Raw genomic sequence first — 14627 nt, 5'->3', positions numbered from 1 at the left:
CATTAAAAAGCTAAAAGAATTCTACCTGTAGAAAAAGATTAATAGCCCTTTTTACAGTTCCCGGCGCCATATTGGATTTGTAACCGCGCAAACACGATAGCGAGGCTCCTGGTGACCCGCGTAATACAAAAGGAGTAAATACAGCTGATCGCAATAGGCTTCTCACGTTCAATCGCTTCGAAAACAGTCGAAAATGGTGCTTGTTTACCAAGATAAGGAGATTTCAACGCTAGAGGATATCCAGAAGTTAAAAGTAAAAGATTTGAGGGAGATATTACGTCATGGCCAGAAATCTGTGACAGTCAGCGGTTTGAAACGGGGGCTCGTGTATCCCAAAAAATTCCTAGTACGCATGCGTTCTTGCATCAGATTACATACAGCAAATCATGGCGAGCGGCGTAAGGGATTCGAGCAGAAATAGCCGCGGTTTATTTCTTCAATTACACAATGTTTCTTCTGCGGACCTTCTTTGGGATGAAAAAAAAAGTAGAAAAAGGAAAGCTAATGTTTCTTCTGATTATTTTGCCGTGGAAAGGTTAATCTCGAGGAGGACATCACATGGAACGGTGAGTTCACAATTTGCCCTGGTCTACGATGTATGTCATTAATTTTCTTACATGCTAAAGTTTTATAATTAAAATCTTCAGGTTCAATATTTAGTGAAATGGAAGGGATACAGCGCGTTTCATAATAGTTGGGAAGATGAAGATAACTTGACTACCGATCTTATTAGGTATTTATTGTTGTATCATTTTTTCAAACTGTACTTAAATTACCATTACAATTGAACATGCTGAAATACGGAATTAACAAGAGAGATGCACTCGTATAAGCTCATTCATAGAAAGGTTTATACTTAACTAATTTTTTTTTCACCAATAATACACGCAGTGATTGCTGCTTTTCTTTTTCTTCTGCCTTTGCATTGCTTTGAGTATTACTTGTTCATAGACAACCCCTCTTACAATGTTTCCATTTTCATTATTTTTCTTACAGAACTTCTGACAAGCCAATTGTTGATAAAGAGAGGCTAACTCGAAACGTTGATAACCTGAGATTATCAGTCCTCTTTAAATTAAGAAGTAAATCAAGGTCTAATGCTATTTTGGACTTTGATCATGATTGTTTTCGTTTTTTGTTTTATGGTAAAGGAAGGGAGGGAAGGGAGAAGGGGTATACTTTGTTAGATAAAGATGATTTTAAAAAATGTGATTTACCAGAAAACTGGGATAGGGTTATTGATTGTAATGGGGATGGGGTAAGGGTTAAATATCCATTTAAAATTAGATTGTTTTTAGCAAAATCACCAAAAACATATTCTATTATAAATGGGAAAATTCAAGAAGATCAGAGAATGTTAATTGAGAAACTATCAATTGATTTCAGTCGCCAACCTGTAAGTATTCAATCATAGATATTATAAACAGAAAGTGAAATTGAAATAAACTGTAATGGCTTTAGGGACTGTAAGGGGTTCCACCTGAATGCAAAAGCTGATAAGAATATGACCAACAAGTGAGTTGAATGTACAAAATATACATGGCCCCTATCTAATAACCCTAGGCTTAATCCACAGTATGAATTTGCTTGAAATTGCTTTTATTTACAAAGTTAATTATAATTTTGTTGAGTTGATGTGTTTTCACTGCACTCTTTGCTTGTCATGTAGCTTTTCATGTGAGTTTGTTTATATAATTTTGAATGTGTAAGGGAATCCCCCCTTAGAGTAACTAAAGCCATTTCATGCTCCCAGAATACTAAATATTCCATATTTTCTCATTGACAAATTTCCTCCAGTTGTTTAATTAGTTCAGCCTTGGTTTTGTTGCTGAATCCTCTCGCATTTCTCTTCTTTAATTCTTCTTTCAATTGCTTCACTGTCATATGAGAACAGCTAGTGTCAGTGGTAGTGGACTCAGGGAGGGGATGTTCATTTTGAGCTTCAATAGATTGCTGGAGAGGATCTTGACTTAAATTTACTCGTGCCTTTTTTCGGTTTTCTTTAATTTCAACATCCCAGTAGCTGTCCTTGCGCTTCATGTAATTGCGTACTTCCCGCTCGTGTTCTTTAAGCTCCCACTGACGTTGCTCTTGTCGCAGAACATCTCCTGCAGAATCCCACTTGTTGGACTTTCTCAGAATTATTGCACGTGCTACATCATTGTTCTTTTCAACTCCTTGCCCTGTAAATATTTTGACTGAGTGGTGGAGCTCAAAGAACTTGGGAATGTGTGCTACCATAATGTGCATGTATGGGGTAACTCTGGCTTTCTCATACCCTTCTCTTTTGCCATTTAGACTGACAAAAAGAGAAATCCACTCTTTGGCTTTCATGAAAAATTCTGTGGGGTCTTTCTCAGGGTTCCAGTCATTGACAACTTTGTAAATTTCTGCAAACTCTGTCCAGACTGCAACCACAGTTGATGCTGTTTCTGGGTGGAGAATGCTATGTAGCTTACTGGGAAGGTCAGCTAAAAGGATCTTTTTGTCTTTTCCAAGGAGACTTGTCCAGTCATGTTTCCCGCTACCTTTCCCATCTGCATTTCTTTGTTCCCACACATCAAAAGAAACACCACAAGATTTGATTACCCTAATAAGGCTTTTTAGGTGTAATCCTGTTGCTGCCCCCTTTTTATGGTCTAAGTCATCATCTTTATCCCAGTCAAGGCACTCCTCCACTAGATTTCCAATCAAAATATCTGTGATTCTCAGCATTAAGTGCAGCTCGTCTACCACTATACGATCCAGTGGTATATTTAGTATAGGTTGTTTATCACAACAGTAATTATCTCTGGATTTTTTAGACATTTCAAACATTTCTTTCAGTGTTCTTGCTAAGGGGGGAGTGTTATAACTTGTATAGTCATTGTTGATTCTCCAGCGATCATTTTTGTGTGTTTTACACCAGGCACAAGCATAATTAGATGTTGCCCCCTTCAGTCCAAGCATCAGTAAAATAAATTTATAATCACCACCAAGATATAATTCAGTTTGAATCTCTTGGCCATCCACATTCATTTTACCTTTGGCAGTCAAGTCATTTACCTCATTGAATAAACTCTGGAATGACTCTTTTATTGTGTGGTAACTCTCGGTTCCATTGACTATGCCAAGAGTTCTGTTTCCTTTTGCAGACATTACCGACTCCTCTGTTTGCAGAATGGAAAATGAAAGTAAAATAAAATTTGAATTTCTTGTCATTCTGGCACCATCACCATTGATTTTGATTTTGATTTTATCAGTGATGGGGTCAAAGTCACTGTTTTGCTTCAGGAAATCAGAGATATGTATTTTAAACACTGTTTCAGCGGAAGTTACTCTGGCCCCTTCAAACTTAGCATTTAGAGGTTCAATTTTGCACATTTTGTTCAGTTGATCACGGCATTGTTTGACCAAGTAGGACCTTGGTAGACTATCAGTGATCATGGAAATTTCGTGGTAAAATGAATCCCCCACACAAAATTTGTCCAGTAAGAAAAGGATTTTTTCAACATTCTCTTTTTCATGTGTGGACAAGGTACTATACTTTCTTTCTCCTGCTTGAGTGGGTAAATTTTGACAGTCTGGTTTACTTGTTATGTTGTGAACCACATCACTGTCTGATTCTTTGACAGTTAACCCAACTAGTTCAACACCAAAGGAAGAGCAGAACCAGAGAGCAGCTTCGGCTCGTGAAATAAAAGTTTTCAAGGTCCTGAACTTATTTTTCACAGTTGAAAGAGGTTTTCCCTGGTATGAACTAACCCCCACAGAATTTTCCAATGATGCAATATAATCTTCAAGCTCTTTGTTTGTTTTCTGCAAAACTTGGGTTTCATTTTCCTTTTGGTTCACTGCCAGCACCATTTCCTCATAGATTCTTTCCTTCTCCAACTCTAAATCTTCATAGGCCTTTTTCCAATCTTGTAGCTCATTTTGTATGTTTTCAATTTCTTGATAGAGTTCATGTACAGGTTTTGTTTGACCCTCCATAACATGAAACTTTCGGACTCGATTATCCAACTCTTTTCTTGCCCTGCCCTTAGTTTTTTTGTAATCTAATGAAATTTTATAAGCAATATTTAACAAAGCTTCATCGATTCCATCTCGTATATTTTCATCATCGCTAAAGGCAAAGCATTGCCCGAATGTGCACTTTTCCACCAAATCTATGTAGCTGAACCTTTTTGCCGTGGGTGAGTTTTCTGCTGCGCTTGTAGAAGGAGAATTTGCCTCTATCTCTTCACATCCGCTTGACAAATCTTGACCAAATCTTGATCTTGAAGTGTCACGCGACAGAACGTTTCGTTCTTGAACAGTTTTATGCCATTCTCTAAAAAGAGGATAAGGAATTTCCAAAGTAAAAAGCACTCTTTTCTCTTTTTCCCTCGCCTCATATCTTAATTCCGGTTGAGTGAATTTGATTGCATCCTTAAAACGCGAGCAACATTGACTAAATTCGTCGCTCATTTTACTTGCAAATTTTCGGAGATTGTGTAACGCCATTGTACAATTTATTAAAGGCACGGTTACATAGGTCAAGTAAAGCATTTTGGGATTCAAGATGGAGGACGAAGGGGCTAAAAACTACGGTTGACGGTCGACTAAAAACATGGCGTTTTCCCGAAATTTTTCTTGGGTTTTAAAAATGGCGTCACATTGAGAACTATTTAGCAGTATTTGGGCTGTTTTTCCACCAAGTTTGGAACCGATTTAGTGGCTTCAAAGGCTCCTATTTTTGCACTATAAATGAAGTTTAGCATGTGAACAAATCAGTTCGATCTGGAAGAACATTCCTGTGAACCCGTGAAGTGGGTTGATTTTCGACAATTTATGCTACCTTCGGACAGTTATTAAGAAAATGTATGGCGGAATGCGAGGATTTCTACGTCCAACAAAAATTGCTTCGGGAACCGCTTTAACACATGCAAATGCACACAGAGCACGCAGCGAAAGGTTGTACATATAATCCACTTTATTTTGCGATCTGGAAGAACTTGTCTCCTCTGGCGGTTGTAACACAGGAGCAATTATTAAAAGAAGGTTAGCTGAAAGCGCACTGTTTTCCTTGTAGTGATTTTGCGACTCGTTTGTAACCTAAGACCGAGTTTGACATCGATTCGCGTGCGTGGCGGCCATGCTGTCACGGATTTCTGGCCATGTCAAATTCGGAAGCGATGGGCGGAATTAAAGTGGACTTGGTGTTAAAGGTATACGCTATTCTAATGCGTAATGTGCTACGACTGGGTGAGAATCACCAGCAAACTGGCGATAATATTCCTCAGAATGATCAAAGTACTGCAGAAAATGGAGGCGAATTCAAGTATGATGATACTTTACGAAGAATCTCAGCTCTCGGATGGTCCACTGATTTGCGTCAGCTCCCCGAGCTGAATTTCATTCAGCTTTACGACTACCTTGTTGTGTCAACTCACAAGTACCGCCACATTGTTCTCAAGGGAACAAACTACAAGAAATTGAAGTCGTATCAATTTTTCTTTGAAGGGAACATTAAGAGGCTGGAAAGCAAATCCTATGATGGCAAGACGTACGTGAAAGCCACTGTTCTGCCATCGATGAAAAAGTCGCCTTACCGCGTGGTCGTGGAGTTCACACCTCAGTGTGATATATTACACTCAGCCTGTACCTGTCCCGCGGGGCTTGGCATTCAAGGAAAAGGAAAGTGTGCTGTTTGCCTTAGAAGACTTCACAAGACGCGGTCTTCAAAATCATCCTGAACCTCTGTCTTGTACATTGCGTCTTTCTGTATGGGTTGTTCCACGCAATCAGAGCGTTGCAGCCAAACCCCTTGACCAGGTCTTAATAAGAAAAATAAGGTTTGGAAAGAAAAACATCCGACTCAAGTCAAAGTTGATAAACTTTGACCCAAGACCACCACAACAGCGCAACAGGGATGCAGAAGGGTTCAAAACTTTAAGCGAAAACCTCCAAAACTGTCTGCCTTCAAGCTCATTCTTCCTCTTTCACGACCTAAAATCAAACTGTTCTGAGGAACCCACCCTTCAAGAGACTGAAGAGCAAGTCGAGGAAACTGTTGCCTTCACCGACAGCTATGACATAGCTACTAATCGCTTTAAAACTATGACCGATGAACATGTTACGAGCCTAACCATTACCCCAGAGGAGATCAAGGAAACTGAGAGGCTGACCAGAGGGCAATCAAAAAACGATTTTTGGTTTGAAAAAAGGAAAACTGTATTAACAGCATCAAATTTTGGAAATGCTGCCAAAACAAAAGTGGAGCCGTCAAATAAAATAAAGGCAATACTTTATGGTAACTTTACAACTGAAGCTGTCCAATATGGAATCGAAAGTGAAGAAAAAGCTGTAAATTTATTTATAAAGGAAATGGGTCAGGATGGAATCAGAGTAAAGGTGGAGGAAACGGGATTGTCATTGTCAAAGGACAAACCATACCTCGGCGCAAGCTTGGACAGAATAGTGACAATAATGGACACTGGTGAAAAATGGGGGATGGAGATCAAGTCTCCTTTCAGCAAAGCTGACATGACTGTCGATGAAGCCTGTAAAGCAAAGAATTTTTTCCTGGAAAAACTAGCTGATGGGTCTGTTCAACTGAAAAGGAACCACAACTACTTTTGTCAAATTCAAGGTCAGCTGTACTGTTCCCTCATACCCCTTGAAGGCATTTTTTTAGTAGTGTACTTTGGAGAAAACATGCCACTGTTTATTGATAACAGCAAATGGCGCGATGACTTGTTACCAAAGATTGATTATTTTTATCGAAGGGCTTTTTTTCCTGAGGTGCTGACCGCACGAGTGAAAAGAGGAAAGGTCCTTTACCTACATGGTGGTTGGCTTCCATTCGGACACTATTCAAGCTCAAGAAGTGGTTTAAAGTTAACACTTCAGAGAGAAAAATGAGGTGAACAATGAATACTTGTAAATATTAAGGGTAAAATTCAAAACCATTCTTTTCTTTTAGCATGAACAGTGCAAAAAATACATGTAATTTCATTTTTTACTGAAATAAAGTAAACACTTGGTTCCATGATTATTTGTTTTATATTAATTATGTCTGTCTCAAAAGGAATGTCAGATTTTTCCATAGAAAAAAAAAAAGCTTATTAACCGAGCTTAGGTTGTCTGTCTGTCTGTATGTGACAATCTTGACCTTGGTCATGAGTACAGATCTCACTTCATTCGGCCTGTACTCATGACCAAGGTCAAAATTCTCCCATACAGACCCCCTGGTTGGTTAATAAGACAGTGGTACAAAATCCCAATGGTTACATAGAATATGAAACTAATGGAAGCTAAGAGGCTGATTACATGAACCGGGCTGAGCTGGCTAGCTGGGCTTCTGTCACACTTGTAAAATGCAACAAAAGTAGAAAAACATTCCGCCTATTTAACATGCAAGCAATGATATTGTTATAGTCGCTTTAAAAACGCCATTTTCTTTCAAGCTGTTGCCAAGTAGCCATGCTACTGAACAAAAGTCATCCCAGCTAACCGGGGCAGCCTGCCTGTTAATCAGCCCAAAATTACGGAATGTATACACACACTCACTATATGAAAGCTTAAGCGGGAATCATGAGCTATTAGCCGGTGGCAGTAAAGGGGGTAGAAAATTTGTCAGAAGGCCACAGACAGTTGCAATTTGTGTTGCATAAGGGCTTAAGGTGTTCGGTAAAATGCCATCTAAAATGTGGTAAGTCTTAATGCGGCCAATACCACGCTCCACATGAATCCGGACTGAAGCGATGCTCATAGTTTCTTCGGTTTCAGCTGCCGTCATTTGTTCACGACCGGCCAGAAATGGTGGCATGTTAACTGAAACACCAGCAGGTACAATTGCAGAAATGTCAAATCCTCGGTCTACCATGACATTGTCACCCGCTTCCAACAAATCCAATACTCCACTCTCTCTTGTTATTTGCTTATCAAACACACGCCCTCCCCAGAGATCTGACAGGAAAGTTACCTGTCCATTTGGGGTTACCCCAACTAGTAACTTCCAGGTATTATGATGTTTATAATCGGACCATGTCTCTGACTGGGCCAGCATAGCAGAAGGCCGCTGAATAAATAGTTCCGTGCAGTCTAGAATGATCCTAGTTGTGGCATAGTGAGCAAACTCCTTTGGCATGTTTTTGCGGACAAGTTCCTGAGTGGGGAATGGAAACAGTTCCTTCATTTCATACTACAACAAATTTATCCAGGTGATACAAATCCTAGATACTAGGCTGGTACTGATACCAAATCTGTCGGCAAGGTCTTGCACAAAGAGGCCAGCCTTCAGTTGCATGAGTACGAGAAGAAACTCATCCAGATAACTAAGCTTTCTTGAAGGGCCAGATTTACGCTTGTTATCATCAGTTTGATAAGGCTGGCTTTCCTTTAGTAGATTTTCGCCCTTCCAATACTGCATTTTGGCAAGCTTTGGTTCAATGTACTTGTAGATGCTCATCAATGCATCATAACTTGGGAAGCCAGTGTAAAATAAAACCGCAGCATTGTCATCCTTAATTTTTTCGAGTGAAAATTGCCGTTCCAGTAACACTGCTTTTTCCTTTTCTGCTTCACAGAGCTTTTCCTGGCAGTCAGCTAGTTCAATTTCAAGTAAGGCAATTTTTCTTTGCAGTTCAAGGAAAATATCAGGCTCTGTTTGAGGGGTCTCACTCTCCAATTCAACAGCATTTTCATCAAACTGTGACAATGAACCAGCAGCAGAAGTTGAGGGTTCATCAGAGGAAAATGCTCTGTAGGCTCCAACATGCAATGCTGACACTGCTTCTCCAACAGACTCTGGAGTTGACTCATCGGTTACTTGTTGCATTCTTTCCGCTGGTGCCTTCCTTTGCTTCTTTCCCAAGGTCCAGCTAAAAAGACAAGGCTCTGCACCTAATAAATAAATCAATTAATTAATAAACAAATAATAAATTAAGCTGCAATAATTTATTACTTTTAAAGTCCAGCAAAACATATAACACATTATGAAACACTGGAATCATAAAGTTCACAATAAACAACACTCATATGAACAATACAAACATTTTACATTTTCTTAGCTTAACACTGCTGTCATGTGTACGAAACAAGACACAGCAAAATAATCAGAAATTTTAACATACAATGTAAACAATACTCACTCAAAAAATACAAGCAGTCTGTGATTTGGAAAAACTTTAAGGGCTACTTGGTATTAAAAAGACCAAAATATCTTCGCATTTTTAGTTTTTCATAGTTTAAATACGAAATGCACTCAGCACTGTTGTCATGTAAACAAAACAAAAGCACAACAAACGACCGAAATATCACAAACCTTTCTTTAAAATCCAGCGACCAGTAAGTTTTTTTGAAATATCTTCGGTTCGAAAATGTTCATGGCAAAGAACGGTGGAAGTGGAAACGACAAATCCATCCTGTCCATGTCGCCGCTTGATGAGGGAACACCACCGTTTTCTTCGCTGAGCGTCCTTAGGAAACTCAAAGAAATGGTAACTTGTTCGCGTTCCGTTTATGTCGTAGGCGCTATTATTACAGTCAAAAGCTGCACAATACTTTCCTCTTCTCTTTCGAGTAACAGGGGACGTTTCCTCGGTGCTTAAACTTTCATTCATTCATTCATTTCATTCATTCATTTCTAAAAATACTCGAGAAAATGACAACACACTTGAGAAATCAACCAAAATTCTTGCTTTTCATATGACGTCATCGATTTACTGTCCGCCATCTTTGAGTACAGGTAGCTCATTTGCATATGTGAACTCGCCTCACGTGCTTAGTATTTTGACTTAATGTCGGACAGTTTTTTGAGCGATTCTAGCAAAAACACACTTGTAAAAGAACAGAATACAGTAGAAAAATCCTCACTCGTCTTATCTGAATATGTAAAAGGTCTAGATAACCACGTGCGATGCCGTTATGTGGAAAAAATTGCAGTAATAGGCATCGATCCCTCTACGCTCGATACTTCACACTTCGATCCAGAATGTCTTCCCCCGATAGAAGCCGGGGATCTTGTATCTTACCTTGTTTTAGAAACAAGCTACTACACACTAAACCAGTTTAAGAACTTTAAAAGTTTGGAGGCATACAATCAAGTGGTCTCAGGGTTTGTAACGAGCGTTCAAGGAAGAGTTATCGCAGATATGTTTGTTGTCATTGGTAAGGTTCGTCGATCGCAAAGAATGAACGATCCACCTATCAAAGTATGGATCATTGCCAATAAAGAAGGAGTAATTGCGTCCGCTCATTGCTTTAATTGTCTTGCTGGTTTAGGAGAATCGTGTTCACATATCGCAAGTGTATTATTTTATATCGAAGCGTGGACACGAATACACGGAAAACTTGCCTGCACTCAGGTCAAATGTACCTGGTTGTTACCAACGTACGTGAAAGAAGTGCCCTATTCCAAAGTTAAGGACATAGATTTTAGATGAGCTAGGCGAATGAAAGTTGAACTTGACAAGAAAATCGACGAAGGCCAGTTCAACGTTGATAGCCAATCCAGCCAAAACAAAGCGCCGTCAAAATCAGCAGAGTGTAAACCATCTGACCAAGAAATTGGCGATCTTTTCCGCAAGTTAAATGAATGTAAAAACAAGCCTGTTATTCTTAGTCTTATTTCACCTTATGCTGATAGCTTTATGTTGAAAAGCCGGCGGATTCCTACCCTCAGTGACCTGTTTGATCCTGAAAACTTAAAGTTGAACTATGTTGATTTGCTAACTAAATGCTCTGAAATTGACATATCTCTCTCGGAAGCAGAGATAGAAACTATTGAGGAGGACACCCGAGAACAGTCACGAACATCTGCATTTTTTATTCACCGAGCAGGTAGAATTGGAGCGTCCCAAAGTCATACCGTTTTCCATACAATTGCAGCACAACCATCGATATCATTGGTGAAAACCATTTGTTATCCTCAGCTATTTAAAGTGACAACTGAGGCAACTTTGTATGGGAACAAAAATGAAGCCAAGGCTATTGATGCCTACACAAAAGCAGTATCAGGGAAGCATAAAGATTTTAATGTGTCCAAGTGTGGAATGTTTATCGACAAAAGCAGACCATGGCTGCACGCAACTCCTGACTTTTTGGTTACTTGTTCTTGTTGCGGTGATGGGTGTAGAGAGGTCAAGTGCCCCTTTAGCCTGAAGAATGGTGACTTTGATAGTTACTTTCAAAAGAAATCATCTTGTCTTCAACTAGTTGATGGAGAGCTACAATTGAAGAGGGACCATCAATATTATTTCCAGGTACAACAACAACTGCTCATCACAGAATGCAAATATTGTGACTTTGTAGTTTGTTCTTTCTCAGAATCTGGTCCCATTATCTTTGTAGAGAGAATAATGCCAAATCCAGAGCATTGGGATGTTGTTGTTCCCAAGTTAACCCAGACTTGGAGAATATGTGTATTACCTGAGCTGACATCAAGATGGTACACCAGAAAACAACATTTACCTGGTATTGCCTGCACTATTGACCCAGATGGGATTTGCTACTGTCAAAAGAAACTGGATGAAAGAGTTCTTGAATGCAGCAATAAAGATTGCAATATCAAGAAATTTCATTATTCTTGTTTGCGTATTACTGAGGCAATTCCTAAAACATGGTATTGCCCAACTTGCTGTCTACTTCCTAAATTCCAAAAGCCAAAGAGGGGTAGCAAGGTGTGCAATAATAATTCTAACGATGAAAAAGCATTGAGTCGCACTAGTGTTTGCATCTGTGGCAAAAAGGCAACAAGGACTGACAGACTAATCAAGTGTCACAATAATGAATGTAAGAATGGACAATTTTTCCACCTTGATTGTTTGCATTACAAAAGAATGCCTAACAATTGGCAAACTAACTGGATGTGTAGCAGCTGCAAAGTTAATGGAAATTATCAGCCTGCAGTCTCAGGCACTAAAACAGATGTTTACAAGACACCCAATAACCAACCTACCACTTGTACTTCTCAGCAACTTCAGCCAGTTAATCATGCAGTTTCTCCAATAATTGATGATCGTCAAGATTCAAGTGATGATGAGCCTGAGATCATTAAAGAAACCAAAGAGAACATTGACAAATTGGCACCTCTCAGTGATTTTCAACCCTTATTCACAGGTACCAAAACAGATGTTTACAAGGCATCTAATCACCAACCTACCACTTGTGCTCCAGGTACTTCACAGCAATCTGAGCCAGTTAATCATGTAGTTTCTCCAATAATTGATGATAGTCAAAATTCAAGTGATGATGAGGCTGAGATCATTAAAGAAACCAAAGGGAACACTGATAAATTGGCACCTCTTGGTGATTTAACTCAAGAACATTTTGAGATCATAATGTCCAGTAATGGCTATCTTGATTGTACAATCATCCAGCAAGCACAGATATGCCTTAAGAAAGTCAATCCTTTAATTGAAGGGTTCCAAAGAACAACATTGGGCCCATGTAGAAACTTCAGTATTATTACTAGTGAGTTTGTACAAATTCTGCACACGGGTAGTTTTCACTGGGTGTGCATTGGCTCAATTGGATGTCAGCCTGGAGAGGTTAGACTTTATGATAGCCTGTACCATGATATCATAGAAATGGAAGTCAGGGAGCAGGTTGAGAACATGATGGCAGACAGCTTTACAGGAATAACTAATGTTCCTGTACAACAGCAGCTTAATGGGAGTGACTGTGGCGTTTTTGCCATTGCATTTGCAGCCTGCTTAGTGCATGGTTACAAACCAGAAGACTTTACTTTTGACATAACAAGAATGCGGCCACACCTGCTTCAGTGTCTTAAAGATGGAGTTATTACAATGTTCCCTAGTTTTTGATTGCAATGAAATCATTAAAGCTTCAGATTTTCAGTTATTCTGAGACATAAGTAGCAAGACTTAAACAAATGCATCTGCTTTCAGAAATGTTGCCGTACTCAAAAATGGTGAAAAACCATCATTAATTGGAAAATAGTGAAATAGCAATTAATTGGATTAATCAATTAGTAATCTCATCATGTCTCACTATGTACTGTTTGCTTTTTACGATTTTCAAATAAGATGTTTCTGAAATCAGACTGATTTAAAATGTAAAATTGAATGTAACTATGGCACAGATTGGTCAGACAAATAGCATACCCAGAAGTTACTGTTTTTAGTAGTTGTGAATTCTTAGACCTAAGCAAGAGACTTGGAGAAAAGTATATAGTATAAATATTCTAAAATTGTTTAAATTTACTGTCAAGTTCAAGGGAAATATGGTATAGCTTGGGACAAATAACCACCCTAGATGAAAACTCACCACTTGTGAGATCTTTTTTCCTGAGAAAATAAAATCTGTATCTCCAAGCAATCATAATAACATTATAAATATAACTGCCATTCTATTATATTCTACTTGACCTAAACGTTTCATGAATAGTTACATATATGATAAATATTTCTAGATAATATTGATATTGATCTGATTACGTACCCACACAGGTAAACTAATTTCCTAAATGTTCATCGATGATCAGTCAAATGGTACAATTGGGGGACATAAGTTTGTAAGTGCAGCTGAAACCCTTAGAATCTGATCAATCAATGGAGATTGATCCTTAGAACTAGTGGATAAAAAGTCTGTTGGAAGAATTCCCTCCAAAATGGTATACTTTCTGCGTAGAAGCCCAATCACTCTCTCAACGTGAATTCTGACATGGGCAATTTCCCTTGTCTTTTCTACGTCGATAGGGTCTAGTTGTGTTTTTCCTTTAGTAAAAGCAGGTATCACCAGTTCAGCTCTTTTAAAAGCCACACTTTCTTCAACAGTAAATCCCCTATCTGCCATTACCATATCTCCAGGAAGAAGCTTATTCAGCAGACCACAATTTTCAGTTAAATATTTGTCAGAGGTTCTGCCTCCCCAAGCATTTGACAAGAATGAAATTGTCCCTTGGGGGGTGATACCAATGAGTACCTTGATGGTGTTGTGGTGCTTGTAGGATGAAAATGTCTGTGCCCTTGCAAGAAGATTCGTAGGGCGCTCAATGAAAATCTCAAAGCAGTCGATAATTACTGTGGTTCTATTTCCAAATGCAGATTGAAAACATTTGGGCATTGTGTGCCATAGTTCATGTCGCTCTGGCCAGTAAATCAATGGTGAGAGTCGAGCATCCATAACTTCCATCCAGGTAGTATAAATTCTGTAGACCGTTGACACTGATACTCCAAAACGGTATGAAAGATCTTGATATGGGACGTTAATTCGATTTTTCATCAGTGACATGACCATCTCTTGGAATTTAGAGAGAGATTTCGATTTACGCGTAACAAAGGGTGAGACATGCTCGAAAACAAGTTGGAGAGTTTTAGCTTCGGTAAGACCAGTGTAAAACCTTACTTTTTCGTCATCTGTCATATCATCAGCGTCAAAAGGTGCTTTGCAAGAGCATTTTGAGCTGAACAAATATTCAAACTCGTCTGTCTGAGTGCTTGATTCAGCTTGATCACATTTTACGGTTTCATTTTTATTGGCTTCTATGTCGGCCACACTCAACGTTTCAAAGTGGCTAGCAACATCCTCAACATTTTCGTTCAGAGAACTGTTCGCAAAAATGTCTTTTACTTGTTCACCTGGCTCATCTAACTTGAGTATTTTGGCAGCAGAGGCTTGAAGTGTTTCTTCGTGTTGTC

The 14627-nt window shown here is 39.0% G+C and overlaps 6 protein-coding genes and 1 long non-coding RNA gene across 7 annotated transcripts in view; 3 read left to right on the top strand and 4 right to left on the bottom strand.

The window, feature by feature from the left end:
• The first annotated feature begins 277 nt into the window (after positions 1-277).
• Positions 278-3072, top strand: LOC148723639 (uncharacterized). The gene is made up of 3 exons (XM_088732259.1): positions 278-566; positions 648-733; positions 997-3072. The coding sequence occupies exons 1-3, from the start codon at positions 387-389 to the stop codon at positions 1412-1414; spliced, it is 684 nt and encodes a 227-aa protein (XP_088588385.1). The 5' UTR covers positions 278-386; the 3' UTR covers positions 1415-3072.
• Positions 1715-4471, bottom strand: LOC148723638 (uncharacterized). The gene has a single exon (XM_088732257.1). The coding sequence runs from the start codon at positions 4447-4449 to the stop codon at positions 1777-1779; it is 2673 nt and encodes an 890-aa protein (XP_088588383.1). The 5' UTR covers positions 4450-4471; the 3' UTR covers positions 1715-1776.
• Positions 4472-5692: 1221 nt separating this feature from the next.
• Positions 5693-6885, top strand: LOC111334715 (uncharacterized). The gene has a single exon (XM_022940530.2). It carries the CDS (start codon positions 6082-6084, stop codon positions 6883-6885), a length of 804 nt encoding a protein of 267 aa, XP_022796265.2. The 5' UTR covers positions 5693-6081.
• A 74-nt stretch (positions 6886-6959) lies between these two features.
• Positions 6960-8113, bottom strand: LOC148723637 (uncharacterized). The gene has a single exon (XM_088732260.1). The coding sequence runs from the start codon at positions 8111-8113 to the stop codon at positions 7556-7558; it is 558 nt and encodes a 185-aa protein (XP_088588386.1). The 3' UTR covers positions 6960-7555.
• A 54-nt stretch (positions 8114-8167) lies between these two features.
• Positions 8168-9622, bottom strand: LOC148723636 (uncharacterized). The gene is made up of 2 exons (XM_088732258.1): positions 9290-9622; positions 8168-8868 (listed from the first exon to the last, which is right to left on the bottom strand). Exons 1-2 carry the CDS (start codon positions 9585-9587, stop codon positions 8168-8170), a joined length of 999 nt encoding a protein of 332 aa, XP_088588384.1. The 5' UTR covers positions 9588-9622.
• A 3694-nt stretch (positions 9623-13316) lies between these two features.
• LOC148723635 (uncharacterized) lies at positions 13317-14467 on the bottom strand. Its single transcript, XM_088732255.1, has one exon. The coding sequence runs from the start codon at positions 14350-14352 to the stop codon at positions 13468-13470; it is 885 nt and encodes a 294-aa protein (XP_088588381.1). The 5' UTR covers positions 14353-14467; the 3' UTR covers positions 13317-13467.
• Positions 14468-14477: 10 nt separating this feature from the next.
• LOC148723632 (uncharacterized) overlaps positions 14478-14627 on the top strand; it is a 14844-nt gene continuing 14694 nt past the window's right edge. The window contains exon 1 of the long non-coding RNA XR_015991414.1: positions 14478-14627. This exon is cut by the window's right edge and continues 822 nt beyond it. This is a non-coding gene — a long non-coding RNA (uncharacterized LOC148723632).

The sequence above is a fragment of the Stylophora pistillata genome, chromosome 9 (genome assembly GCF_964205215.1).
Source record: "Stylophora pistillata chromosome 9, jaStyPist1.2, whole genome shotgun sequence".
In the NCBI taxonomy this organism is placed as follows: domain Eukaryota; kingdom Metazoa; phylum Cnidaria; class Anthozoa; order Scleractinia; family Pocilloporidae; genus Stylophora; species Stylophora pistillata.
Note: the sequence above shows the minus strand (reverse complement) of the source record. Positions and strands in the feature narration are given on the sequence as shown.

Bases quoted from the DNA above. Each gene is read 5' to 3' on its own strand.
- LOC148723639 (XM_088732259.1), top strand. From the start codon at position 387: ATGGCGAGCGGCGTAAGGGATTCGAGCAGAAATAGCCGCGGTTTATTT. The intron at 567-647 runs GTGAGTTCACAA...TAAAATCTTCAG, and splicing joins GGAGGACATCACATGGAACG to GTTCAATATTTAGTGAAATG. The intron at 734-996 runs GTATTTATTGTT...TTTTTCTTACAG, and splicing joins TTGACTACCGATCTTATTAG to AACTTCTGACAAGCCAATTG.
- LOC148723638 (XM_088732257.1), bottom strand. From the start codon at position 4,449: ATGAGCGACGAATTTAGTCAATGTTGCTCGCGTTTTAAGGATGCAATC.
- LOC111334715 (XM_022940530.2), top strand. From the start codon at position 6,082: ATGACCGATGAACATGTTACGAGCCTAACCATTACCCCAGAGGAGATC.
- LOC148723637 (XM_088732260.1), bottom strand. From the start codon at position 8,113: ATGCCAAAGGAGTTTGCTCACTATGCCACAACTAGGATCATTCTAGAC.
- LOC148723636 (XM_088732258.1), bottom strand. From the start codon at position 9,587: ATGAATGAAAGTTTAAGCACCGAGGAAACGTCCCCTGTTACTCGAAAG. The intron at 8,869-9,289 runs GTTTGTGATATT...TTTATTTATTAG, and splicing joins TCGCTGGATTTTAAAGAAAG to GTGCAGAGCCTTGTCTTTTT.
- LOC148723635 (XM_088732255.1), bottom strand. From the start codon at position 14,352: ATGACAGATGACGAAAAAGTAAGGTTTTACACTGGTCTTACCGAAGCT.